Source organism: Cydia amplana, chromosome 18 (genome assembly GCF_948474715.1).
Source record: "Cydia amplana chromosome 18, ilCydAmpl1.1, whole genome shotgun sequence".
Lineage (NCBI taxonomy): Eukaryota > Metazoa > Arthropoda > Insecta > Lepidoptera > Tortricidae > Cydia > Cydia amplana.
In genome coordinates this window covers 2,701,647-2,729,621 of record NC_086086.1, presented here as the reverse complement: position 1 = coordinate 2,729,621, position 27,975 = coordinate 2,701,647, and the positions used below count along the sequence as shown (strand labels likewise).

Sequence of the window (27,975 nt, the reverse complement as noted above, 5' to 3'; positions counted from 1 at the left end):
ACAGCAACATGTAAAATTTTACAAGTTGAAAAAAAGGCCATACGCCAATCAAGTTTATCAAAACTAATAAAGTTTCCGCTTTTGCAGCAACTGTTACGGAACCCCAAAATAAACCTATCTTACCAATGATAGCATAGCAACATAGGTTTTTGAACATACCCCCAGTCAACGTCAAATGTCATTGTCAAGTTGACACAACGTGTTGGAGGGGTATATATTTGTTTTGTGTATACTTTCGGTAAAACTAGTATAAATCATGAGAAATTTGGAACTTTGGCACGTAAACGTGCGCAACCTGGTTACTAACAGTGAGGACCAGCTCGCCACATTCTGTTACGGCCATGGCGAAGGCAATTTCACTGGAGAATTGTACTCCTGTTCACATAACCTTATAGTGAGTAACTTCGATGAAGATGGTGAGGTGAAGTGGACTAAGGATTTATGTGAGCTGGCGTCTCCGGAGAACAGTCCAGTGAATGTGACGTACTTGCCGCTGTCCAATGCTTTGTGTGTAGGGCTCGCGAATGGCGAGTTGTTCACGATTTCAGAGTTGGGCACCAGCTGCGAGCTCGCTGGGGTCTGTCAGGCTGGATTATTGGTAAGATTTCCGTTTTTAAATATCAGATTTTACAAGGTTTAGTAAACTGATCATTATGTAAGTAGAAATACGTATTGGGTTGTTAAATATGTAGTAGATAGTATAACTATCCACTTAAACATTTTCAAATGATTATAGTCCCTTCTAAACATTTAAGTCCACGCTAAAATCGTCAAGTGCAGTGTCTTACTCTGATCTGGAGGTCTCATTTTACCCATGGGTAGCTGATTTTGTAGATTATTGTACATATTATCTAAGTTATATACTTTCTGTGTGTGTTTGTTTTGATGTAATTGAATAATATTCATAAATACTTTTATAACTAGGTGAATCCTTTATTAGTAATACAACTAATACATAACCCTCCCTTGGCAGTCTGGTAAAAAAGAAGGGTAATTTTTAAGTAGAAGAACAATACATATTTCCATTTCCTTTACACATCAAAAAGATCAAAGATCTAGTTTAGGAGCAAAATACAAATATAAATATGCAGTAATTATTAACTTACCTATTAAACTCTTCTATTTTAAAACCCTTTGAAAAGATTATGTAAACAGTCAAAGTCATTTAAAAAATACATTTTTGTGTACTAATATAATATAAGAATTGCTTATTTAAAGGTATAAGATACTACTACTTATACTACTACTATACTTTTTTTTTTACAGGCAATGGAGTGGAGCCCAGACCAAGAACTGCTAGTTCTGGTAACAAAAGACATGAACACCATTCTGATGTCCTGCACATTTGATCCCGTTCACGAGACACCCATTCTAGACCAAGAGTTCGGGGAGAAGGAATTTATCACAGTCGGGTGGGGGAAGAAGGAAACTCAGTTCCATGGGTCTGAAGGCAAGCAGGCTGCTAAATTGAAAACTGAAGTTAGTGGTGGTAAGTTTATTGTAATTTTGCTACTAAAAACTAGTAATTTTTTTCAATGAACCAACAGTGCCGGATTACTGCCTAAGCTCACAAGGCCCGGGCTTAGTGGCCCAGGCAACCTAGCAATGGTTTTGAGATGGAGAACCCCACCTAAATTCTAAGTGGCATACCAAGTGCCTAGGGGCCCTAGGTCACTAAATCCGGGCCTGAGAACCCAACTAAATCCATAACCAGATTATGTCCAAGTATTTTGTTATTTCACTAATTTTACAAGCTAAGCCAAATAGTTGTTAATTTATTTCTTTTATTGTAATGATCATACTTGAGATTTTAGTCAACTATTCTTAAGTCATGAATCTACGGCTGTTTACAACAATTTTTTTTTATTTAGACATGCAAAGCGATAGAAAGTGATATTTTACAATTTATTTTATTTTATTATTCAAATAAGTTACACAGCATAACTGTATACACCAAATATAAGTGATCTATCACTCTACAACTCTTTAAATTTCTATTTTACAGACACAGATGCTAATAATGCAGTTAAAATATCTTGGAGAGGCGATGGCAACCTTTACGCAGTTGGATTCCTTATGGACGGCATCAGACGATTCAAAGTCTTTGATAGAGAGGGCCATCTACAGTACACCAGTGAAAAACAACCAGGTTTGGAGGCAAATCTCTCATGGCGACCAAGCGGTAATGTCATTGCTACAACACAAAAAATTAATGACAAATATGTGGTCGCATTCTTTGAAAAGAATGGTCTTAAACATGGAGGTTTCGATATACCTGTTGATGCACAGACAGAGGTTCAGGATCTAGCTTGGAGTTCAGATTCTGAAATAATAGCACTGCAATGCTATAACAAAGCAACTAGCTCACACAGTTTGCTGTTATTTACAACTGGGAACTATCACTGGTATCTTAAACAAACTCTAACATTCAATAGTTATCAAAAAATAAGCAAGATAATCTGGGACAATGATTTCGATGTTGCTAACAACAAGAAACTGCATCTTGTGTTAAGTAACGGTCAGCATTATACATATTCATGGATTTGGAATATCAATCACAGTAGAGGGAAACGCAGTAATGATGATGCTGTAGTAATTGTTATAGATGGGAAGAAAGCATTAGCTACTGGGTTTAGGCAAACCGTTGTGCCTCCTCCTATGGCAAGTCTTGAAATAGAGTCAAACTCAAGTGTAAACTCTGTTCATTTTAAAAAAGATGATAATGATCACGATCCTAATACTTTCTTTGTGTGCACCACAGATAATAAACTAGAATTTTACAGGCAAACCGAAAAGTTTCCTTTAAAATATGAATTATTCAAGACTTTTACTTTAGAAAAGTACAATTTCCCATTCCAATATTATAATTGGTTTTGGTTGAACTCTGACACTTTAATCTGCTCTGAAGTGGACAATAACAACAGTTATTTTATATCTGAATACAATATAAAGTCTGCAGAAATTACAAAAATAAATACAGAGTCTTTGCCAGAACCTGTAGTAAGAATTGAGTCCCATCCGAATGAAAGTTCAGCTGCCTACCTCCAACTTATAAACGGGGATATTATGCTTTACACAGTAGGAGGATCCATGGAACCACAGGACGTTTCGTTTTCTGTCCCATGCCCCACTTTCAATGTACTAAAAGTTGGTGATGAAATTCACTTTTTAAGTCTGACACATAAAGGAATATTGTATTTAGATGGTGAAAAAATATTGAACAACGTGAGTTCCTTCTACGTTCATACACATTTCCTTTTATTGACAAATCTTCAGCATGTGCTCTTATGCGTGGAACTGACACCCTCAGGCCTGAATGCGTTAAAAGAATACCAGAAAAGTGAATCATCTGATGTTTATAAAAGGAAAATTGAAAGAGGCGCGAAGCTGGTTATAGCTGTACCGAATGAAACGAGGACTGTATTTCAAATGCCTAGAGGAAATCTAGAAGGAATACAACCAAGGCCTCTCTCCTTAAAAATTATAGGGGAATATCTAGATAACAGTAAATACTATGAGGCGTTTGATTTAATGAGAAAACAAAGGATCAATCTAAACCTGATCTATGACCATGATCCTGAAAAGTTTGAAAAATCCATAGATAATTTTCTAGAAGCAATCCAAAATAACACATGGCTCAGTTTATTCTTATCCGACTTGGAAAATGCGGATGTCACGAAATCGATGTATTCAAGTAGTTACGTCGACAAAAAAGACGTAAAGAGAGATAGTAGTTCTAAAATACAAAGAATCTGTGAAACAATTAGAACTCATTTGATGAAAAGGCCAGATAAAGACACGAAGATCTTACCAATTCTTACAACTTATGTAAAAATGAATACTGTTGAAGATTTAGAATCAGCTTTGACTGTTATAAAAGATCTGAAAACGAAAGAAACTAGTGGCAAGCTTCCTGTGACCTCAGATGAAGCCCTAAAGTACCTGTTGTACATGGTAGACGTTAACCAACTCTTCGATGTAGCATTAGGGATGTATGACTTCGATTTAGTCCTACTAGTAGCTAACAAATCGCAAAAAGACCCCAAGGAATATGTCCCAATGCTCAATGAATTCAACAGCATGGAAGAAAGTTATAAAAGGTTCTCTATTAACAAACAGTTGAAAAGATTTACCAGAGCGGTGGAATGTCTTGCGAAATGTGGGCAAGACAAATATGATGAGTTAAAAACGTTTGTTAAATATCACAGTCTGTATAGAGAAGCTTTAAGATTGTTCAATAACGGAGATGAAATTTACACTGAAATAGCAGAAGATTTTGGACTCCATTTGAGACTAAAGAAACAATACACTGAGGCTGGCATTATTTATGAACGAGCTAATAATATTGAAAAGGCTATTGAATGTTATAAGGATGCTTTAGAATGGGAATTAGTAGTTAAACTATTATGTACAAGATCGAAGGATGAACAATCCGTTATATGCTGGTATGTACCTAATGTACCCCACTAAAATCTGTCGTTTAAGGTTTTTAAAAGAAAGTAAACAAACAAATGCAAACCACAAAACTTGATGGTCCCGGTCACGTAGAAGAGGTGTAAAATCTAAGAAAAAAATCGTGCACCCGAGTTTTACAGCTGAGCTAGATGGCGCTAAGATCTCTTTGCAGGCAATAACATAATAACCAATGATACATACCGTTGGTTTAGTCCAGTTATAGTGACCTTGTACAGTCACCACACGGGATTGTTACACCATTTAGGGTCCCAGCTAAATTGGTTGTTCTATACTTACGCTATGGAATTTCCAATTTAGCTAGAACCGGTGGGGAGACACTCCTGACTTCGGGCAATCTCGGCTCCGTTCGGCTCAGCATTGCTCCGATCAATTATTAGGGTTGACACCACTTGACGTCCCTTTGCGTGCACGACCACAGATAAGATAATGACTTGAATTTTGACAACCCTAAATAGCCGAAAGGGATAGTGCCATAAATTTGATAGGGATATCATGATTCGACCCTGAATCGGTGTCAAACTTCGGTTTTGTAGGAAGTGTCCTTTCTGTATGGTAGTACTATTACTTACTCTGTGCTAGAGCCCTAAATGGTGTAACAATAACGGAGCGTGACTGTACCTATCATTATCAGCTTTACAATAAAAGTAAAGATGAGTGGTTTGTTTAGCTTTTTTAAAATACCTAAAAGAGAAACAAATACGATGAAAATGTACTACATATTTATTTAAATATTTATCACCTTTTCTAGGGAGTTGGCAAACGGTTTAAAAGATGAAAAGCGCCAAGGAGAAGGCCTAACGTTATTAGAACAGTTTTGTAACGACAAAGCGGAGATAGTCAAATACGCTATTGAAGGCCGCTTATTTAAGTCTGCCCTGCGACTCTGTTTCATGTATAAGCTTGGTGAACTTAAAGGTATGTTGGGAACATTGTTTTTATGTACAGTCACCAACTCACCATCAGATATATCGGGGCAGCCAAGGTGCTCAAAAATATGTAAACAAGCTCTTTAACGCCTTGACAATAGAGGCGTGTTCAAATATTTGTGAACGCTCTGGCCGCTCCGATAAATCTGATGGCGACTGTATACAGAACAAGATAAGAAACATCGTGTAGTGTAAGGTTCCGAAGAAATATTAGTAATACATCAGGCACCTTTTGGCAAAACTTCTGGCGACAAACTATTTAGGTCCATGGATCTCTACGACTGGTCAACCGTTGGTAGCATCCAACCATTCAACGCAAAGATCTTACATAGATCGTCGATTAACCCGTTTGGGGGCCTTTTACTGCGTCCTCCGTCTTTGATCACTCAAGAACCTTTAAAAATTGTACCAGCAGAACAGTTTTTTTTAATAACGGTACAGTCAAAGAGTTTGATTTACGTACCATGGGGCTTTGGGGAAACGGGGTCATTCCAAGCATGGTTTTTGGATGATTTTAGGGGGGGGGGGGGGCAAATTTGGCAAAAATAGATGACGTGCTTTATGAACAGCCCCCTTGTCACAGTGTCAATGTGAACAATGCTAGGTATTTCATACTATAGCTTGTCAAAGGACTGTCTCATTTCAAACATAAACAGAATCATAGGTACTATCTTTGTCTTACACTAGTACTAGCACCCAAAAGAAAAGGATGAGTATAGTTTTTTTGTTCTTATTTACTGACAAATTTGGTTTGACCGACTATATTACGTAGACTGTATACAGCCGACCCACTGTAAATGCGCCCTTAGTGCATTATGGCTTCCCCCTCCCACCACCTCGCGGGGGGGGGGGGGGGGATAAATACCTAAAGTGCGCCAGAAGCCCCATATCCTCCCTACTCACACGCGCAAGTTAGGCTGCTTACAGACGAGCGACAGTACGCGACACACTGTCGGCGACGGTCGCTGACGACCGCCTGCGACGGCTATCGGCGACGGTCGGTGACTGTCGGCGACTGTCGGCGACTGTCGGCGACGGTCGGCGACGGTCGGTGATAGCTGTCGCGGCGTCGCTCTTGTGTCACAGCACGCAGTCTTCGATGTGTAGTTCAAGAAAGAGCACGTATTTTCTTTTTCAAAATGAGTAATGACGATTTTGATGCTGATGCATTATTGTTTAAAGAAAATACGTGCTATCTCTTGAACTACACATCGACAACTGCGTGCTGTGACACAAGAGCGACGCCGCGACAGCTATCACCGACCGTCGCCGATAGCCGTCGCAGGCGGTCGTCAGCGACCGTCGCCGACAGTGTGTCGCGTACTGTCGCTCGTCTGTAAGCAGCCTAACATGCACCATGTGCAAGAGTCATTCTTCAAATTCTAATATTAATATTCTAATTTTTAGACGACCATCTACTACCGGCTGTGATGGAAGAATATGGAAACCTTCAAGAGCTAATCGAACGAAACTGGGGTACATTCACAAAACACAGAGACCGTCTCTTCATCGTCAGAGAAACCAAGAGGAACGCGCCAGAGATCGATATCTCTTATGCTAATAAGGACTGCGATTTGTACTCGGATGCCGGGAGTACGGTAGCGTCGTCGAATTCGCGTAGTTCAGGGTATGATATTATTTTTGTAAACCAAAGGTTCAAATATCGACCGTATTATCAAGGCAATTTTTAGGGTTCCGTACCCAAAGGGTAAAAACGGGTCCCTATTACTAAGACTCCGCTGTCCGTCCGTCCGTCCGTCTGTCACCAGGCTGTATCTCACGAACCGTGATAGCTAGACAGTTGAAATTTTCACAGATGATGTATTTCTGTTGCCGCTATATCAACAAATACTAAAAACAGAATAAAATAAAGATTTAAGTGGGGCTCCCATACAACAAACGTGATTTTTGACTGAAGTTAAGCAACGTCGGGCGGGGTCAGTACTTGGATGGGTGACCGATGTTTTGCTTGTTTTGCTCTATTTTTTGTTGATGGTGCGGAACCCTCCGTGCGCGAGTCCGACTCGCACTTGGCCGGTTTTTAGGGTTCCGTAGCCAAATGGCAAAAAACGGAACCCTTATAGATTCGTCATGTCTGTCTGTCTGTCTGTCCGTCTGTCTGTCCGTCCGTATGTCACAGCCACTTTTCTCCGAAACTATAAGAACTATACTGTTGAAACTTGGTAAGTAGATGTATTCTGTGAACCGCATTAAGATTTTCAGACAAAAATAGAAAAAAAACAATAAATTTTTGGGGTTCCCCATACTTCGAACTGAAACTCAAATTTTTTTTTTATCAAACCCATACGTGTGGGGTATCTATGGATAGGTCTTCAAAAATGATATTGAGGTTTCTAATATCATTTTTTTCTAAACTGAATAGTTTGCGCGAGAGACACTTCCAAAGTGGTAAAATGTGTGTCCCCCCCCCTGTAACTTCTAAAATAAGAGAATGATAAAACTAAAAAAAATATATGATGTACATTACCATGTAAACTTCCACCGAAAATTGGTTTGAACGAGATCTAGTAAGTAGTTTTTTTTTAATACGTCATAAATCGCTTAAATACGGAACCCTTCATGGGCGAGTCCGACTCGCACTTGGCCGCTTTTTATTAGGGTTCCGTAGCCAAATGGCAAAAAACGGAACCCTTATAGATTCGTCATGTCTGTCTGTCTGTCTGTCCGTCTGTCCGTCTGTCCGTCTGTCTGTCCGTCCGTATGTCACAGCCACTTTTCTCCGAAACTATAAGAACTATACTGTTGAAACTTGGTAAGTAGATGTATTCTGTGAACCGCATTAAGATTTTCACACAAAAATAGAAAAAAAACAATAAATTTTTGGGGTTCCCCATACTTCGAACTGAAACTCAAAAATTTTTTTTTCATCAGACCCATACGTGTGGGGTATCTATGGATAGGTCTTCAAAAATGATATTGAGGTTTCTAATATCATTTTTTTCTAAACTGAATAGTTTGCGCGAAAGACACTTCCAAAGTGGTAAAATGTGTGTCCCCCCCCCCGTAACTTCTAAAATAAGAGAATGATAAAACTAAAAAAAATATATGATGTACATTACCATGTAAACTTCCACCGAAAATTGGTTTGAACGAGATCTAGTAAGTAGTTTTTTTTTATACGTCATAAATCGCCTAAATACGGAACCCTTCATGGGCGAGTCCGACTCGCACTTGGCCGCTTTTATATAACTTGTAGTGTTCATAATGTAAAACTTATAAGTAGTAGTCAATCATCGGTCTGACACTTTGCTGTAAGGGCTTTGTTGTAAGGGCTTTGATACTTAAAATTACACACATCAACCCAGTTTTTCCTCATGTTGAGAACTATATTTAAAAAAGCGGCCAAGTGCGAGTCGGACTCGCCCATGAAGGGTTCCGTATTTAGGCGATTTAAGACGTATAAAAAAAAACTACTTACTAGATCTCGTTCAAACCAATTTTCGGTGGAAGTTTACATGGTAATGTACATCATATATTTTTTTTAGTTTTATCATTCTCTTATTTTAGAAATTACAGGGGGGGGGACACACATTTTACCACTTTGGAAGTGTCTCTCGCGCAAACTATTCAGTTTAGAAAAAAATGATATTAGAAACCTCAATATCATTTTTGAAGACCTATCCATAGATACCCCACACGTATGGGTTTGATGAAAAAAAAATTTTTGAGTTTCAGTTCGAAGTATGGGGAACCCCAAAAATTTATTGTTTTTTTCTATTTTTGTGTGAAAATCTTAATGCGGTTCACAGAATACATCTACTTACCAAGTTTCAACAGTATAGTTCTTATAGTTTCGGAGAAAAGTGGCTGTGACATACGGACGGACAGACAGACGGACAGACGGACAGACGGACAGACAGACAGACAGACATGACGAATCTATAAGGGTTCCGTTTTTTGCCATTTGGCTACGGAACCCTAAAAACACATTTCGCTGCACTCTAAACTCGACCCGCAATATTATTAGTAAAGGGCTTAACTTTATGTGAAAATATTTCTGTTAATACCAACCATTTCAAATGAAATCGTATATCCATATCATTAAAGTTCAATTTATTTAAGAAAACGGCAAAATGTCCAGTGCCGCTTGCGGTCGAAATTGGAACTAGGTACCTGTATATATGTAATCAAAATATATTCTTTCGCAGCCGCACCTTCCGCTCAAGCAAAAACCGTAGAAAACACGAGCGCAAAGTCGCATCACTTAAGGAAGGTTCCCAATACGAAGACGTCGCGCTAGTGATGGCCTTACACAACCTGATCACATCTACGTTCGAGTTGAGACTGCAGGCTCGTGAGCTCAACACAGCGCTGAGCTGTCTCAACAAGGACCATGAGGCGTTTCTACTGCAGGTACAGTACCATGAAATAACACGAGTACAAAGTCGCATATCTAAAGGAAGGTTCCCAATACGAAGACGTCGCGCTAGTGATGGCCTTACACAACCTGATCACATCTACGTTCGAGTTGAGACTGCAGGCTCGTGAGCTCAACACAGCGCTGAGCTGTCTCAACAAGGACCATGAGGCGTTTCTACTACAGGTACAGTACCATGATAATGACAACTAACACGAGTGCAAAAGTCGCATCGCTAAAGGAAGGTTCCCAATACGAAGACGTCGCGCTAGTGATGGCCTTACACAACCTGATCACATCTACGTTCGAGTTGAGACTGCAGGCTCGTGAGCTCAACACAGCGCTGAGCTGTCTCAACAAGGACCATGAGGCGTTTCTACTACAGGTACAGTACCATGATAGTAACACGAGTGCAAAGTCGCATCACTAAAGGAAGGTTCCCAATACGAAGACGTCGCGCTAGTGATGGCCTTACACAACCTGATCACATCTACCTTCGAGTTGAGACTGCAGGCTTGTGAGCTCAACACAGCGCTGAGCTGTCTCATCAAGGACCATGAGGCGTTTCTACTGCAGATACAGTACCATGATAAAAATTGTCCAGGTTTGACACTGGTATGATACATGCTTACGTCATTGTCGAGTTACCCGGTTGTGAACGCATCCTAACTAGCACCACTTTTGCACAGTTGCACACACAGTAATATGGCAGTCAACATCGATATATTTTCAACAGTGTGTGTCTAGAGTCTACTAGAGTTTTTTTGTCTATGGTAAATAAATAAAAAGAAAATGAAACAATAGAATATACTTATCAAGAGCAGCTTTACAGACCTTGCAATTTGCATGCAATATGAGTGGAGCCTTTAGGCCAGCGGTCGGCAACAGGGGGTGTATGTAATATTGGCAAACGACAATGTGTGATAAAGTCATAAATATTAACAAAGTGCGGCCCGCGTCAACTTCGTAACTACTATGTGGCCCTTGGCTGCTAAAAGTTTGCCGCCCGCTAGATCACGAATCAGGCACTCTGGTGTAAAATTTGATTTCTACAATTTAGATGATTGTCAAGGCCATTGTGGCTATACAAAACTCAATTAGGTACCTATTTGTTTCAGTCATGCCTAGAAAAGTTACTGAAAGAGATGAAAGACAGCTTCAAGGACATCTGGACGAACGAGCTAGTTATAGAGGCGACCAACGCCGCCATAGCGGCCCTCAACGTTCCTGAGGGCTGCAGCGTGCTGCCGCAGGGCATCGGCTCTCTTGGTAAGTGTTTAAGGCAAAAGAGTACCAAAGCGAGGAGACCGCCAAGTTTTGCGTGAAGAGCATACACAGTCAGAAATTGTCACTGCCAAAAGTGCCAAGTGGGTTCGAACTTCTCTCTAACATAACCCACATGTCTAATCTAATTTGAACCTTAAATCGGATTGCTAAGTTTGAAATTCTATGGACATGTATGTATGTGGTTAATAAATCGTACTTTGCCGGGAAAAGAGTTAACATCCTGATTATGATTGGTTGTCATCTGCCAAGAACCTAAGAAAAGTCAGTAGGTTTAAAATGATTTGTACCTATTTGACATATCCAATGGATTTTTGTTAACAATTGCTCAATTTGCTGCGCCACCTGCGTTAACCCTTTGAACGCCACGCCTATCGTGCGCCGCTCGTCATCTTGAACCTTATCGGAATGTAGGAAGGTTGGGCTATAGCCGCGCCCGACAGTTGACGTCTTTGGTGGTCAAAAAGGGTTCAGCTTTTTACGTTTATCCTTATTACATTATCGACAATACCAGAACCATTGATGCAATTTCTATCGATGCCTTCATGTTTTTGGGTTTCACTAATGCTTTAATTAAAATTTCTATTTCAGAACCGCATATGAGGATAGCGCCTATTATCCAAGACATAAGCTGGAAGCTGGATGGCCTAAACTAATAAAACTAGGAGGATACATGGAAGAAAATGCATAATATTGTATATTCATTCAAAATGTATTTAATAAATAAGTTAAAAAGTTTATAAAAATAATTCAATACAAGCTTTTATTATTTAACTGTACTTTTCTTCAAACAGTTATTTAGCTACTAGTACTACCCATTAGGACCAGTTTAACAAGCCTAAACTCAATGCAAGTGTGGTTTAATTACTAATATCTGGGTGACCGAGCTTCGCTCGGAAAACATATAATAACTCGGAAATGCGCGTTTTCTCAGAGATAAGACCTAGCTAGAACGATTTTTCGCCCCCGAAAACCCCTATATACCAAATTTCATCGAAATCGTTAGAGCCGTTTCCGAGATCCCCGAAATATATATATAAATAAATAAATAAACAAGAATTGCTCGTTTAAAGGTATTAGATAGATAGATTACAGAGTTACTATGGCCAATTGGTCTTAGGATTCCATCATCAAGCCAGCCTGATGATACCAAAACATTACATTTACACCAAAAAGTTAGGGTATGCTAAATTCCAGTTAAATTGGATATATGAACTGATTTAACTTTTGCTGAGCTTTAAATATAAGCTTGTATTAAACCGCTTAAAATTAATCAGTCGATTATCTACTAAAACACCTAGGAGAACAATAGTAACACTCAAATGCAACAGTACTAGTCCTGTTATTGTCAAACACCACAGCTCTGAAAAAATCTTTAAGTTCATACCGCTTATTCCTAAAGTACATGTCATTCACCACAGGCATTCCACACACACACATATTAGCATTGTCTAGAAATTCCACAAGAGTCCGTGGTATTATATTAGGTGCGTAAAACATTCTATGTTTCAGCACCACTTTTGATGCTAAATGTACTAAACTGCCGACATAGAAGTCCCACGGTGAGTGCTGCTTGAATTCTGGGTTTTCTATGTGATGATTAAAATTGTTAGTGGAGATGTCCAAGTATTCCAAATTGCACTGCATTAGACTGCATGGTAGAGAACACAGTGCATTTCTTGATATGGTTAAGTACCTGAAATAATTCAAATAAAAAGTAAGTTGGTACGTAAATTCAACACAGATTGCTTTAAAAAAATTACTTAAGGTTCTTCTGATGAAATTTGAAGAAAAATTAAGGCTCTAGTGATATATTTGAAACAAAACAAAAAAGCGGCCAAGTGCGAGTCGGACTCGCCCATGAAGGGTTCCGTATTTAGGCGATTTATGACGTATAAAAAAAAACTACTTACTAGATCTCGTTCAAACCAATTTTCGGTGGAAGTTTAATGTACATCATATATTTTTTTAGTTTTATCATTCTCTTATTTTAGAAGTTACAGGGGGGGGGCACATTTTACCACTTTGGAAGTGTCTCTCGTGCAAACTATTCAGTTTAGAAAAAAATGATATTAGAAACCTCAATATCATTTTTGAAGACCTATCCATAGATACATAGGGTTTGATGAAAAAAAAATTTTTGAGTTTCAGTTCGAAGTATGGGGAACCCCAAAAATTTATTGTTTTTTTTTCTATTTTTGTGTGAAAATCTTAATGCGGTTCACAGAATACATCTACTTACCAAGTTTCAACAGTATAGTTCTAATAGTTTCGGAGAAAAGTGGCTGTGACATACGGACGGACAGACAGACGGACAGACAGACAGACAGACATGACGAATCTATAAGGGTTCCGTTTTTTGCCATTTGGCTACGGAACCCTAAAAAGAACTATTTAGAAACCAGCATGTCTCAAAATTAATCATTTGCAATAATCTGTAACTAATTAGATGATCCCTTTTGCCCACAAGCAAACAGCCCTTTAACACTATATGGGTAATATACTGTATCTATTCCATGGGGGGAAAAATATGTTTAATTTTTTTTTTGGGTTCTGGCAAATTATTTTCAGCCTAATGAAAATGCAGATATGCGGGCTTAACCCCTCGTACGCTTTAGACACGAATCTGTGCGTGGGAATTTAAGTCTATTGTTTTAAATGTCAAGGTCACTTTTTCAATTATCAAATCTGACAGGCCGCGTTAAAAAAATAAATACAATAAGATAACAATAATTATAATTACCTTAATGTGCTAATTCGGCCAATAGGTCCTGGTAGTTTTTCCAGCTGATTATTATCCAATTTCAGGGTAACTAATTTTTGTAATTTCCATATTGCCTTTGGAAGTTGTGTCAACTGGTTGCTGCTTAAGTCCAATAGTTTTAGAGATTTAGTTATCTGTAATTATATTTGAAGTTAATTACAAAGATCATATTTTTTTCAGCATGCATAGACTTGTCGGCAACAAAGTGTGGCAGTGCATATTTTCAAGGAATTTAATGTTCATGGAGATTTTCCATATTCTGATACTCGATAAATCAGTGAGCTTAAATAGTAAATGTAAAATTTATAAAAGCTAGTAAAATATTAACAGTGTACTAGTTTACCTGAGGTCCAAATAACCAGTTCCAATTTATTTCCTTCTGGGTTCCTAGTTTGTTACTGCCCAAGTACAGCTCACATAAATTAGGCATTCTACCTGTAAAAAGAAATGATAGTCAGTACTACAGTTAAATTGCAAAGCTAACATCTAGTTATCTGTGTGAAAGTCTGAAACAATATTTACCAAACTCTGAAGGTATCTTGTCAATTTCATTATTACTTAAATCAAGTATTGTCAGTAATTTCAATAACAATATATCTCTTCTAAAATTAGACAATCCAAGCCCATTTATATGCAAGGATTCTAATGTTCTCGGTAGACCTTTCACAGGAAACTCACTGCGGTAATTAATAACAAGTTTTGTGGGTGCATTGTCCTTAGAAGTCACACTTATGCTTGAGAAAGTGCCTAGCTGTAGGTCCTTTGCATCTCCTGTTATACACGACTTGAGTATCCGCATAAAACACTTCAATTGTATAGTCTCACTTTTGATACACAAATCGTGCGGAGGTTCTTCAAATCTTATCGTAGCTTTACCCTCATTTAAACATTTTACGAACACTTGCTTTATACTTTTGACCCTATACTTTGTTCCGGTCTTATTAACTGATGAGAAATGTAATATAAAATATTCCGTTTCAGACTTCGGTTCCTTGCCGATGGCTAAAGTTGATTTCAAATACTTCCCACTTTTTCTTACATTTAAAGCATTGTGTAGTCTATTTACAACTTCTACTTGGCACTGTAGTTTCATTGTTAATTTTTTTACTGAAATAAACAAGAAAATAACCATTCATTAACCAAGTAAATAAATAATTTCTCGCGCCAACACCGATTCGCAATTTCGCAAGCTGTCACTGTCATAATTGACAGAGGTCAAAATGACAGCAGTAACCATAGAAGGTAGGATCCTATAGAAGTGGTATACGCGTGCCTCCGTGAGGGACAAACCAGGCAATGCGACACTATGATTGGTCGAATTAAAAATAAGATTAAGATAAAACAAATAATAAAAAGCCTTAAAATAAAAATTAAAAACTAAGCTTAAAAACTAATCATAAAAATAAACTATAGATAAAAATCGAATTTATTTGTTGCCCACCATAACCCATACTAATTTATGGTGGGGAATAAAAAAAAATGTGAGACTGTGACAAGGACAAACAATAATAGCATTTTCGCTGCTACTCCTACTGAAAGTTACATAAGACTATCCCGTTCGCTCATTTCCCCCACCCATCATGCCTTATCCAGTTAAAATACTAGATTCATGGCAGTAAAGCTAGTATAGCTGGTCAAGCAAATCTTGTCAGTAAAAAAAGGCGCGAAATTCAAATTTTCTATGGGACGATATGCCTTCGCGCCTACATTTTTCAAATTTGCCGCCTTTTTCTACTGACAAGATCTGCTTGACCAAGTATAACAGAGGGCCTACCGCGAACCACGTTCGACGTGTTGCCTCCCTGTCACACTTACGTACGAATTTACAAGTGCGACAGAGAGGCAACACGTCGAACGTGGTTCGCGGTAGGCCCTCAGACTATCGGACCGTCTGAGGGGCTACCGCAAAAACCGAAAATTGCAAATTGCGGGGATCTTTCTCTTTTACTCCAATAAAGGCGTAATTAGAGTGACAGAGACAGATGCCCGCCATTTGCGTAATTCGGTTTTCGCGGTAAACCCTCTGTTATCTCTATAATAGCCGTTTAGACTCTCGCGCGAGCCACGAGACGAGCCGCGAGCCGCGCCACGAGACGCGAGTGTAAGCGGTGGAGTCGCGTTTCGTGGCGCGGCTCGCGGCTCGTCTCGTGGCTCGCGCGAGAGTCTAAATGGCTATTAAGCCCCCCATTCACACTCCTACCTTGTAGTCCGCCTCGTTGGGTAGGATTGTGTATGGGCCTATGGGGGTTGCGGACTACGAGCCGTCCGGCTAAACGGTAGGACGGCTCGTAGTCCGCAACCCCCATACACAATCCTACCCAACGAGGCAGACTAGGTAGGAGTGTAAATGGGGGGCTTTACACATACAATCTTATTCGAGTAAATAAATTAAACGCTGTTTTATTTAGGCTGTTTTATTTTTTTTGCTGTATTTCTAAATTAAAGTGGTATCCAGACAAGACAATTTTTCGCCAATCTGATGAAATTCTCCGATCGAATCAGCAGATGCGGACACATAAATGTCGTCAATTTTCATAGTATACTTGGTCAACCAGATCTTGACAGTAGAAAAAGGCGGCAAATTTGAAAAATGTAGGCGCAAAGGGATATCGTCCCATTGAAAATTTGAATTTCGCGCCTTTTTTTACTGACAAGATTTGGTTGACCAGCTATAATTATCTATGGAATGCAATTTCCTGATCAAATCAACTGATTTGATCAGTCCCGTCTGGATACCACTTTATTTCTAGGGATAAAGCCCCCACCACACTCTGCGCGAATAGCGGCGCGAAGCCGCGAACGCGACTGTGGAGTCGATTTCTCAGATCTTGACTGCACACTCGCGTTCGCGGTTTCGCGCCGCAATTCGCGCACGAGTGTGGAGGGGGCTTACGGTTAGAGCCTGGTTTTCTAATTTCTATAAATCAACAGAATATGAAAGAAATATTCAAATAAAGGCAAAAAAAAATGTACCAGAATTTTTTATTTCACAAAATGAAGGAAATTAAAATACATGAGTACACAATGTTACAAATGGTAACACTGAAACAACAGAAAGTATTCCTTGCGTCTACAAATTCCGGTTTTGCCGACTTTGCCGTCATTGTTTTTACACTTTAAAGATTAAATTCTACCCGTACATAACAAGAAAAATAAACGATAGTTTAAAGCTATCCTGTAAGTATTGTAACGTTGTATTTTTATCATTAATTTGTGTCTTAAATGTACTCTATTGTTACTGAATGTTCTTATAAGAATTCATGTATTTTTGTGTAAATTTTGTTTCTCTGCTATAGTTTCATATCAAGCTTTCATTTATGTTAAACTATGTTATTAATATAAACTCTATTATGCCATTTATGCTCCATTACAGTATTACAATTTGTTAAGAATATAAATTGAAAAATGGCCGGTCTTGTTGTTCAATCGCGTTTTGCGGGGCTAATGGTGGAAGGCGAAGATTATTGCTCGGATGATCAGAAGAAGAAAGTCAAGAATAACGTCGCTAAAAAAGCCGAGCCTGCAAAAAAGGCAAAGCCTGTCCCAGCTAAGACTCAGGTAAGTTTGTGATCATTATAGCACTTTTATTGACTAGTATTCTATGAAATTTACTGTGTTTTTACTCCGAATTTCAATTTTGAGGTGGTTTCATATTTTTGAAAGTATATCATAGCAAAAATCACTAGCAATGATTGGCTGTAGTCACATCTCAACAACTAATTAATACAAATATAACTTTAAATTTAAATATAGCTTTTAATTTATACAAATTCAGGCTAAAATTTGTATTTTCTGTTCTGAAACGTTTGATGAAATAAAGGGTATAGCCGGGTAAGCATGGCCAAACTGCCCTTATCGAAAAAAACAATTTCCTTTGTCTGGATTATTAACCTATGTATAAGTAGTGCTTTCACCAAATATTAAGCCTCAAATGCTTCAGATTTAAATAAAAAATGCAAAAAAAGAAAAATTATTTTTATTTTATTACAGCCAAATTACTAATCCGATTTCTTTGTAATTTGGGTATGTTGTAAATACAATTAAGGTCGCTTTCTGAAAAAAATAATATTGAATTATCTCTTAAAATAGTAGTAAAAAATTGTCATGAAAATTTTCAGAAAAATAAAAAAAATACATGCGAGATAGCGACAGTTATCAAATTTACATATTTCATGTAGAATTTAATAATGTTTAACATATATTTTTTTCAAAAATTAAAATCGGGATTAACAGTGTTAAAAACTCGAATTTGTAACATCCCATAATACCTTCTCTTCATACAAAATAAATTGTACGTTATACTAGAAAGGTATATTCCCAACGCAATTTGAATTTAGAACGCGACTTATTTTGCTGAGCGCGGACCTTAACTCCGTGGCTGTATGCGGCTAGGGCGAACGGCATTCAGAGATTTAAAAAAAAAGCGCGGGAACAGGAAAATAGGCACGAATTTTATACAGAGCGTTAACGATTGAAAAATGTCTGTTCCTTTGATGAATAAAATACGTCACATTCTAAATTCAAATTCGTAAAGACTGCGTTCACAATATACTTCATTCGTTTATGACTACTTAGCTTTGCTTGTATGAAGAGAGAGTATTATGGGATGTTACAAATTCGAGTTTTTCACACTGTTAATCCCGATTTTAATTTTTGAAAAAAATATATGTTAAAAATTATTAAATTCTACATAAAATATGTAAATTTGATAACTGTCGCTATCTCGCACGTATTTTTTTTATTTTTCTGAAAATTTTCATCTTAATTTTTTACTATTATTTTAAGAGATAATTCAATATAATTTTTTTCAGAAAGCGACCTTAATTATATATACAACATACACAAATTACAAAGAAATTGGATTAGTACTTTGGCTGTAATAAAATAAAAATGATTTTTCTTTTTTTGCATTTTTTTTTTAAATCTGAAGCATTTGAGGCTTAATATTTGGTGAAAGCACTACTTATATATAGGTTAATAATCCAGTAAAAGGAAATTGTTTTTTTCGTTAAGGGCAGTTTGGCCATGCTTACCTGGCTATACCCTTTTCACAATTTCTATTTTTGGATGACTAAAAACAGTTGAGACATTAAAATGGGGCTTCAGTGAGACTTAAATAAAAAAAAATCTAAATATAAATAGATTAAGAATCCTAAATCATTGCTGAAATAAACAGTTTTTTTCAATAATTAACTTTAGTTACTATGTATGTATAACATATATACTAAAATCATAACAGCCGGGTCCACACAAAGCAAGCATACGTGTGAGGCATTCTGCTCGCGCAGAATTTTTCTTTTTGTATGTTTTTTGTTTTTTTATATATAGTTTTCTTTTTGTAATTCGACATTTAGAGACTTTATACATCTCTATGTAATTGTAATACTTTAGTTTGCGGTTAGATTTATTTCATAATTGTTGTGTTTTTTTTTTGCTTGTATGTAAATTCTATGTTGACGTGTAAAAGTGCCCTTGTGGCCTACTTGCTGAATGTTTGATGTTTAGAAAACTGCCAGTCTAGACGTGCCTCAACTGAGGCACGTCTCGTCTACACGTATGCTCGCTCTGTGTGGACCCGGCTAATAATGATGATATGCTGTGCACGTGCAGGTAGCTAAGAAGAAAAAGCCTAAGCAGGCTGCTCAGTCGTCCAACCAGTGGGAGCAGTGGAAAGAGAAGGATGAACAACTCGTGGATGGTAATTTTGAAGAAGAACTGCAACAGGTAATAATCAGCTTGGAAATAGCGGGTTATTGTGTGTAATATTGGTAAGAGATGGGAAAAACTATTCCTAGATGCTACCAGTGGTAACAACTTGGTGGTAACAGAGGTTCTATCGCGAACCACGTTCGACGTGTTGCCTCTCTGTTGCATTTGTAAATTTATGGTAATTTTGAAGAAGAACTGCAACAGGTAATAATCAGCTTGGAAATAGCGGGTTATTGTGTGTAATATTGGTAAGAGATGGGAAAAACTATTCCTAGATGCTACCAGTGGTAACAACTTGGTGGTAACAGAGGTTCTATCGCGAACTACGTTCGACGTGTTGTTCCTCTCTGTTGCACTTGTAAATTCGTACGTAAATCTGACAGGGATACAACACGGGTGGGAATAGCTCAAGTCCAAATCTCAAGGCCCAAGTCCAAATCCAGAAGTCTTTATTCTTTTTATTGTCACTATCTTTGTATTGTATTTATTTCCATATTGTCACTAGATGGTTCTTGTGTAAATACAAAATATATCATTATGACAACACAAATTTTAATCTAATTAAGATGTTGTTTTAATGTCAAACTTACTTTGCACTCCAGGGTCCCATGATACAGGCTTGGGTTTACTAGTTTGGGTTCTACCAGACCTTTTTTTCTAATAAACAAAAAACAGTACAGTTTTTTTTTTAAATAAACAGTTTAATTTTTTTTTTCTTTTTGATTTTGCTCTGTAGCTGAATACGATGTCAAATTTATTGTATACAAACTTACAACTACAATAAAACGTGCTATTATTTTCAGGCTATTCTACTCTCCAAATTAGACTATGAAGAAAAGAAAGATGTCTACCAGCAGATAAAGAAAGAGACAGATATTACAAAGAAGAAAGAAGAAACTGCCCGCACATCCACAAAAAAGCAAAAAAAGAAAAATGTGATGAGCCTGGACCAGTTTAACGACATGGTGGCTGGTGATGAATCTAAAAGTAAGCACACACCCCCTGAAAATGTAGTGTCCATAGGCTACGCTGGCCGCGCACCATGAGGAGGGCCGTATGCTTGTTTGCCACCGATGTGTCATAAAAGTGGAGTACTCTTTATTTTATTTTATTTTTATTTTTTTATTTTATTTTATTGGGAAACAAACAGCTTTCAATCTTACACAATATGAATTAATATTAATAAAACACAAGCCAAAACAGTTTCCACTAATAAATTAAAGCAGATATGCTCAAAGGGAAGTACTTAATAGAATACAAAAAATACAAAACGTATTATCCAAAGCAATCAAGCAAACTGAAAGTTATTGAACTACATTATTGTTTCATTTTAACTACTGTATTATTTTAACTAAACTTGTTAGTTAAATCGAGAAGAGAACAATTATTGTACAAAATACAAAAAAAAATTACAATAGAAAAAAATAGTATCTAAGACTTAGATTCTAAGTGATAGTTTTTGAGTGTTAAGAACGTTGTATAATAACGTTTTTAACACTCAAACACTTATTATATTTCATTCCTATGCCATTTAAAAAGAAGTCCACACACAAGGCTTCTTTTTGAATGGAATAGAATAAGCAGCTATAGAGTGTTAAAACTTTCGTGTCTTCAATTTACGCCACCGGACCCTATTGGGATTTAGGTTTTATTGACTCCTAAACTTATAGGTATTTGAGAGAACTAATGCTATAATTTACCTATTTCCAGCAAGCCAAGAAGACGAAAAATCCACAGAATCCAAAAGCGAAAAGCCTAAAGACGACACAGAGTTCTTCGAAAGAGTAAAATCAGAGACAAAGAACGAATTACTAAAAGACAAAATCATAGACAGAGTGAAGTCACAACCTAGACACCACACCCCGGATATAACTAAGGCACATTTTGTTGACGCGCTGGAAAAGAAAGATCAAGAAATACATGCATTAAAGGAAGAGGTCTTAAATTTGAAAAAAGAATTGTTAACGGTCAAGTCTAGAAATAAGAAGTTGTGCAGTATACTAGGGCAGGGTGAAAGTAAGTGTCTTATATTATAATAAAATATATTATTAAACAGCTAGTTGAGTGAGCTACTAAAGTCTAATTTTTTTATTCGGTAGACTATAATGACATTTCATAGTATGAAATGACACATGATGTTCATACTATGAAATGTCATTTTAGTCTACCGAATAAAATAATATACTTTAGAGTTCCCCACGTTTTTTGTTGCACTTCTAGGACTAGTTACGCCAATCACAATTTTCCATTCACAATCAACGGACCGTGAAGTATCCCATACAATAAAAAAAAAAAAAAAACGTTAGTTAATGTACCCACTATTGATTTAGACTAATCGGCGGTCAGATGGCCGATTAGTCGGCTAGTCGGCCATATCATTAGTTTCGTCTGTTCGGTTCAGATTCACTTAAAAAACAATCGTTTTTCCCCTTTCGTCGCGCTATTTATCATAATATTATAATATAGTACCTAACAGTAAAAATAAAATAAATAAAAAAATCGTAAGGTTACATTTCAATACGACAACCGCACAATCGAACATAAGAAAGCGACCACCCGGTCAATAATTTGAACAAAAGTTTTCATAAGCACCCTAAATAGGAATTTGGGTAAAATAGGTGAAAGCTTATGGTAAATATTGTTTATTTCTTTTTGCCCTGCTTTTCTGTCACTTATAATAAAGCGCCGACTAATCGGCCATTTTCCCCGACTAGTCGCCGACTAATCGCCGACTACAAATGAAGCCGGATAGTCGTCATTCCCGACTAGTCGGCTTTCCCGGCTAGTCGGTGCATCCCTAATTTTAACCCTTTAACCGCTAAAGACATCAAGTGACGTGCGTCCACAGCCTAAAATCAACCTTCGCCCGTTCCGACATAGTTCACGATGACGCGCCGCGCTCGATAGGCGTCTTTGAAAAATTCAATAATTTCAACCATACTAACGAGTAGAGATGCAACGGATAGTTGTTTGGCCGGATACCGGATATCCGGCCTGGACACTGGCCGAATATCCGGTATCCGGCCGCCGGATATTCGGCCGGCGGAACTATATCTATATTTTGAGTTTTGAGTTTTGTTCCGTAGTGAACGTTCGCGCGGACACATTTCTAGGATCGTAAAGGGTTTTATCATGTCATTACGTATCACAATTGGCCTTTGATGGATTTCCAATATTAAAGACAAATAACTCGTTTTTTTAATGATCATCAAACTTAATTAAAATTGTTTTATTAAAGAAAATATTAAGTTAATATTGTTTTAAAAGAATAAACTGATTCGATTATGACCGTGACTGTTTTTTAGATTCCATTTTTTACCCCAAAATGTGTTAATTTTACTATCCGGTATCCGGCCAGATAGTAGGTCACTTCCGGTATCCGGCCGGATACTAAAATAACGGCCGGATAGGCCGGATACCGGATAGTAACCGGATATCCGGTGCATCTCTACTAACGAGACACGACTTTTTTTCCAGTGAAAGACAAAGCGGAAGTATTGGTAGAAGTGGAAAGGCTAAGGGCTGTCCAAAACGAGTTGACCGCCGAGATCGAGTCCCTCCACACCGACCTCGAGAAGGAGCGCTCCAAGAACGGGGACCCCCGGGCTAAAGATAAGGTAACATTGACAATTTCAGGGATGTTGACAATTTTTTGGAACTGGTTTTATTTTGTAGATAGACACGTAATAATTACAGAAAAAAATATTAAAAAAATATATTCATTAATTTTGAATAAAAAAACATGTATAATAAGTTTCGTGTTTAAATTTCGCACCTAAACGCTCCAAACTGTCACGTGACCTTGATGACGTAACGGCGTTTTAAACAAACTGCTGTCAGTCATTTTTTTAAATTCTTTTTATGGCAACTGACAATTTTTTTTAAAGCCTTAACACACTACCGCATCGGACAGCGACCTTCTTTCTCGCTCTAACTTATAGCTGCCTTTAAGTTAGAGCGAGAACTTAAAGGCAGGCCTGTCCTTAACGCACCCCCTTACACACTATCGATTCGTGCGCCGCACCGCACCAAGATCGCGTTTCGGTACGATAATCTGTAGACATTTAGGCAGGTTTTATAACTTGTCTTTGGTGATTCCACTGTGATTACGTCACGCGCTCCGATTGGCGTTTGCAGTCACGTGGTACTGGGCATTATTTTAAATACTTTTGATTATTTTTAATTAATTTATTACGCATATTTACACTTGCAAAATATGATTTTCCGCGTTCTAATATTCCCTGCTATGGTAAAAACATAACATATTATATATTCGCGATTCATGTCAACATCCCTATTATATCTTAACCCCTCGAGTCCCAAGGACGCGATATCGCGTCGGTAGGAAAGTTACCCTTAAAGTTCTGGTTTCCTCGGAAAGCGGTGCCGTCATATAGCGGTGAATGACGTCACTAGAACGGTGTCTATGTAAACTAAATGGCGCGGTTTCCTAGAGGGCGGTGATTGACACCGTAACGGCCGCCATTTGCATGACGGCCGTCTTGACGGTGTCGATAGTTTGGTGAACGATAACGGTGAAGCCATTTGTACTAAAATCTCAAATGCACCTTCTGTACCACGAGGTTTCAATAAGTGATCTTCCGCACTACAATTATTTTTCTCTTCTGAGTTCTGATAGTTCATCCTCCAAGTAAATTATTAAAGCTAAATTAAAGTCGTCCATTTTCTCTCCCGGATACGTTTCGTTTGTGCCTTAGTGGCTGACGCTGTGTTATGACGCCGAGGAAGTTTTCACATGTCGTCACCGTAAAGACGGCCGTCTTTTTGCGTCCGCTAATATGACGTAATTTAAATCGCCCCAATTTCTTCGACCGATCCGTTATTTCAGTAAAAAAGATGATTGCATAAGCGTTGAAAAAGCAGGACGGTGGTAAATTGGCCAATTAAACTGTCATTTTAATATCTGTGATATAATAAAATATATATAACAGAGGTTAGGACCCTATAACTATAGTACCAATTCCGAACGAAAGATGCGGCACATTTCCCGTACTCTAAATTGAACCGTATTGTTAAAACAGAAAGGTTCAATTTGAAGATTTTTCGAGAAGCGGCGAAACTGTACGTCGACTTCAAACTAAACCATTCACCTTTATTATTAAGGTTCATTTTAGAATGCGGCGGCACGTTTCGCTGGCTGTTGCGGTTTGCATCGCCATTGTAACGTTATCTAATTAAAAATAGTTATTCGCATTAAATAAAACATAAATATATCTATTGCCACAGAATAAATAATAGTACTAAGTACAGAAGACTCACTCTCTAACGAAAACGCGTCTGTTACGATCAGCACAGATATGGCCGCTAGGTGGCGACAGCGCCACGCGCGGCTTATGGCTTTCCCCAAAATTGGGGCCGAACAGATGTACTTTTAGCTACCTGTAGCAAAGCGACGAAATCGCGGAGTGAGACACGCCTGCTATTGCTTCATTCTTGAAAGTGTGTGAAAGTACCTACACCTGCAATAATATGTTAAACTTCGAAGGCCCCAAAATTATGTAACACGCCCTTAAGGCTCTACAAATAAGATGGTGTCAGATATTTTTGCGGCCTTCGTTGTTTAACATAATTATTATTGCAGGTGAATGTACCTACACTGTATTCTCTCAAATATAAACTCTTTAAGCCAACAGATTGACATGACATGAATCATACGCGTCAAATTACATTGCCTAAAAAACTTATATCCAACAACACACTAAATATATGTTTTACATATAGGGAATATTACGCAAAACTCTGCGTAGGTGGCGTCACTCCCACAATAACTCACAATCTAAGGGTCTACGACAAACGAAGAGAGTCGAAATTGTGTTATCTAAGAACCTCTCTATCACTCTTGCATATTCGAGTGATAAAGAGGCAGGTAGCTGAGTTTCGATTTCGCGTTTCCCGGTAGACCCTTTGAACACAAACGGCCTTGATGTATCAATGTCATATTTGATTGTCTGTGAAAACTTGTCAATAAACCCTCCAGGAACAGAAAGTTGAATTCTCATAATGTTGAATTATCGAAATGTTGGATTCTCAAAATGTTTAATCTCAAAATGTTGAATTCTTAAAACCTCGATAACATTTTATTTTTACATATGAAAACTGAAGATTTTATTTATTTAATATATATTTACAATATTTACAAAGGCATTACATGAAACCTAATGTCTTAAAATGTTGAATTCTCAAAATGCTGAATTCTCAAAATGCTAAATCTCTAAATGTTGATTTCTCAATTTCTAGGCGGTTTGCCCTTCGGGCACCTGAAGCTACTTAACCTACCTACCTACGCTTTTTTCCCCAAAGTATAATGTTTTCATGGATATCAGACTAAATCAATAGGTAGGTAGGTTAGGTTCGTTAGGTAGCTTCAGATGCCCGAAGGGCAAACCGCCTAGAAATAGTCTAGTTAAGTTCAGGAGGAAATGTTTCTTGAAAAAAAAAACCTTGCGGGAAAGTATACATTTTGAGACAACTTTTTAATATTTCAACATTACAAGAATTCAACATTTTGCGAAACTAAAAAAAATCTACATTCTGGGAAAGTCAACATTTCAGGATTTCAACATTTTAGGAATTCAACTTTCTGTTCCTGGACGCAAAAAACAGTTTAACCTGTCCGATCCCGCGACCCGAAAACTAATTTTGTCGTTGTCTCCCAGTATGGCTCACATTTGAGCCACTGGGAGTTTTGAAAATCGTGGGAAATCTGGAAAATTTATTTACGGCTCATATTTGAGCCCTTGGGATATGACAGGTTAAGGTACAGTATGTTATAAGTTACTCTATGGTATACTTAAGTCACTAGTGCTGCACTCTGGCGGCAAAACATTGCAGTAATACTTTATTATTGTTACAGAAAAATAACACAAAGAAGAAACACATACGTTTTGACGTCTCCTCCGAAGCCCTAATAACAAAAGAATCAAGTTCTGGGACTGCATGAGAATAGAGTAATTAATTTATAAAAGATATAAAGAAACTAAAGTGATAGTAAAAGATATAGAAATAAATGCCTAATTTACAGAAACGAATTTTATTATTTTGATTTGTATAAACGGTTATACTTGGTCAACCAGCCCTAGTAGCACGGTCGCATTTTTATCGTTTATCACCATGCCTGTCACGTTCTAACAAGTATGTAAGTGCGAAAGTGACAGGCATAGTGATAGTCGATAAAAATGGAACCGTGCTGAGCCCGCAGATCTTGACAGTAGAAAAAGGCGGCAAATTTGAAAAATGTAGGCGCCAAGGGATATCGTCCCATAGAAAATTTGAATTTCGCGCCTTTTTCTACTGTCAAGATCTGGTTGACCAAGTATATATCGCTTTTTTGCGACATAGCAAAGTTAAATGATTATACAATTTAAGAATGCAAATATATAATACTCTTTTATGTACTATTACAAAACACCTATTTAGTATGTTTTTATATATTATTTTCATAAATATTATTCTTCTAGCATATAAGAGTTTAGTTTATATACTTATAATTATAGTAGAATCCTATCGCACCCGCGAATTTTTTTTGCAAAGATCATGGTGGTTTTTTTTTCTCTGTAAGTATGCCTAAAATGTTATATGTTCTACGTCATCTATGTGTAAAACTTAAAGTACATATGTATGATACATGATATGATTATAAAGTTAAAGTTATAAAAGCATATGAAACGTAAATCGCTTATAACATTAAATAAATTCGATCCAAAACTCTAGTTAGGAGGTTTTAAATTGTATGCTATCTCCAATCTCCATTTTTGTGTTGATCTCAAAGGTTATGGGATAATTTACATTTAATTATAATATTAATTCTTCTCAGATTCACTGTGATTTAAACTATTAGAACAAATGATGATTTTTCGTAATAAATTTTGTATGAAAAAATGAAGCACTTATTTTTGTTTATATCACATGCGGGACTGGTCGAATGTTACCATAGATATAACGATGTGTTGCGATATATACTTGGTCAACCAGATCTTGACAGTAGAAACGGGCGGTAAATTTGAAAAAGAGAAGAGATATCGTCCCATAGAAAATTTGAATTTCGCGCCTTTTTTTACTAACAAGATTTGGTTGACCAGCTATATTTGGCCACCGACTGTAAATTGATCGTAGTTATGCAGAAAGCGACCAACCATTTTTTTTAAAGGATCGAATTCACTATTTATGTAAAGTTAGGTATTGACAAACAAGTTGGTCGCTTTCTGCATAACTGCGGTAAAGACTATATACCGACAAAGGTGTCACTCATACAATGAAAGTTTCGTTCATTCATTCCATTCGTGCCAGCGTTCGTGAATCAACCTGCACCTACTAAAAACAAAATAATACTCGTAAAGTTGTCTCGAGTTCGAGTTCCTACGGAAAAGTGGCGAGGTAGCTACCGGGAATTCCCGGTTCCAGGCCGGTACCGGAAATCT

The 27,975-nt window shown here is 37.4% G+C and overlaps 3 protein-coding genes across 3 annotated transcripts; 2 read left to right on the top strand and 1 right to left on the bottom strand.

Moving 5' to 3' along the window:
- The first annotated feature begins 192 nt into the window (after positions 1 to 192).
- Positions 193 to 11,729, top strand: LOC134656281 (putative elongator complex protein 1). The gene is made up of 8 exons (XM_063511800.1): positions 193 to 598; positions 1,267 to 1,489; positions 2,006 to 4,445; positions 5,225 to 5,391; positions 6,810 to 7,029; positions 9,572 to 9,776; positions 10,899 to 11,049; positions 11,656 to 11,729. Exons 1-8 carry the CDS (start codon positions 257 to 259, stop codon positions 11,718 to 11,720), a joined length of 3,813 nt encoding a protein of 1,270 aa, XP_063367870.1. The 5' UTR covers positions 193 to 256; the 3' UTR covers positions 11,721 to 11,729.
- A 597-nt stretch (positions 11,730 to 12,326) lies between these two features.
- On the bottom strand, positions 12,327 to 15,004 carry LOC134656372 (leucine-rich repeat protein 1). The gene is made up of 4 exons (XM_063511887.1): positions 14,351 to 15,004; positions 14,172 to 14,263; positions 13,808 to 13,962; positions 12,327 to 12,760 (listed from the first exon to the last, which is right to left on the bottom strand). The coding sequence occupies exons 1-4, from the start codon at positions 14,958 to 14,960 to the stop codon at positions 12,346 to 12,348; spliced, it is 1,272 nt and encodes a 423-aa protein (XP_063367957.1). The 5' UTR covers positions 14,961 to 15,004; the 3' UTR covers positions 12,327 to 12,345.
- A 1,875-nt stretch (positions 15,005 to 16,879) lies between these two features.
- LOC134656271 (G kinase-anchoring protein 1-like) lies at positions 16,880 to 26,582 on the top strand. Its single transcript, XM_063511790.1, has 7 exons — positions 16,880 to 17,005; positions 17,202 to 17,386; positions 19,439 to 19,552; positions 20,341 to 20,524; positions 21,248 to 21,553; positions 23,015 to 23,154; positions 26,412 to 26,582. Exons 2-7 carry the CDS (start codon positions 17,234 to 17,236, stop codon positions 26,496 to 26,498), a joined length of 984 nt encoding a protein of 327 aa, XP_063367860.1. The 5' UTR covers positions 16,880 to 17,005; positions 17,202 to 17,233; the 3' UTR covers positions 26,499 to 26,582.
- Positions 26,583 to 27,975: the final 1,393 nt, after the last annotated feature.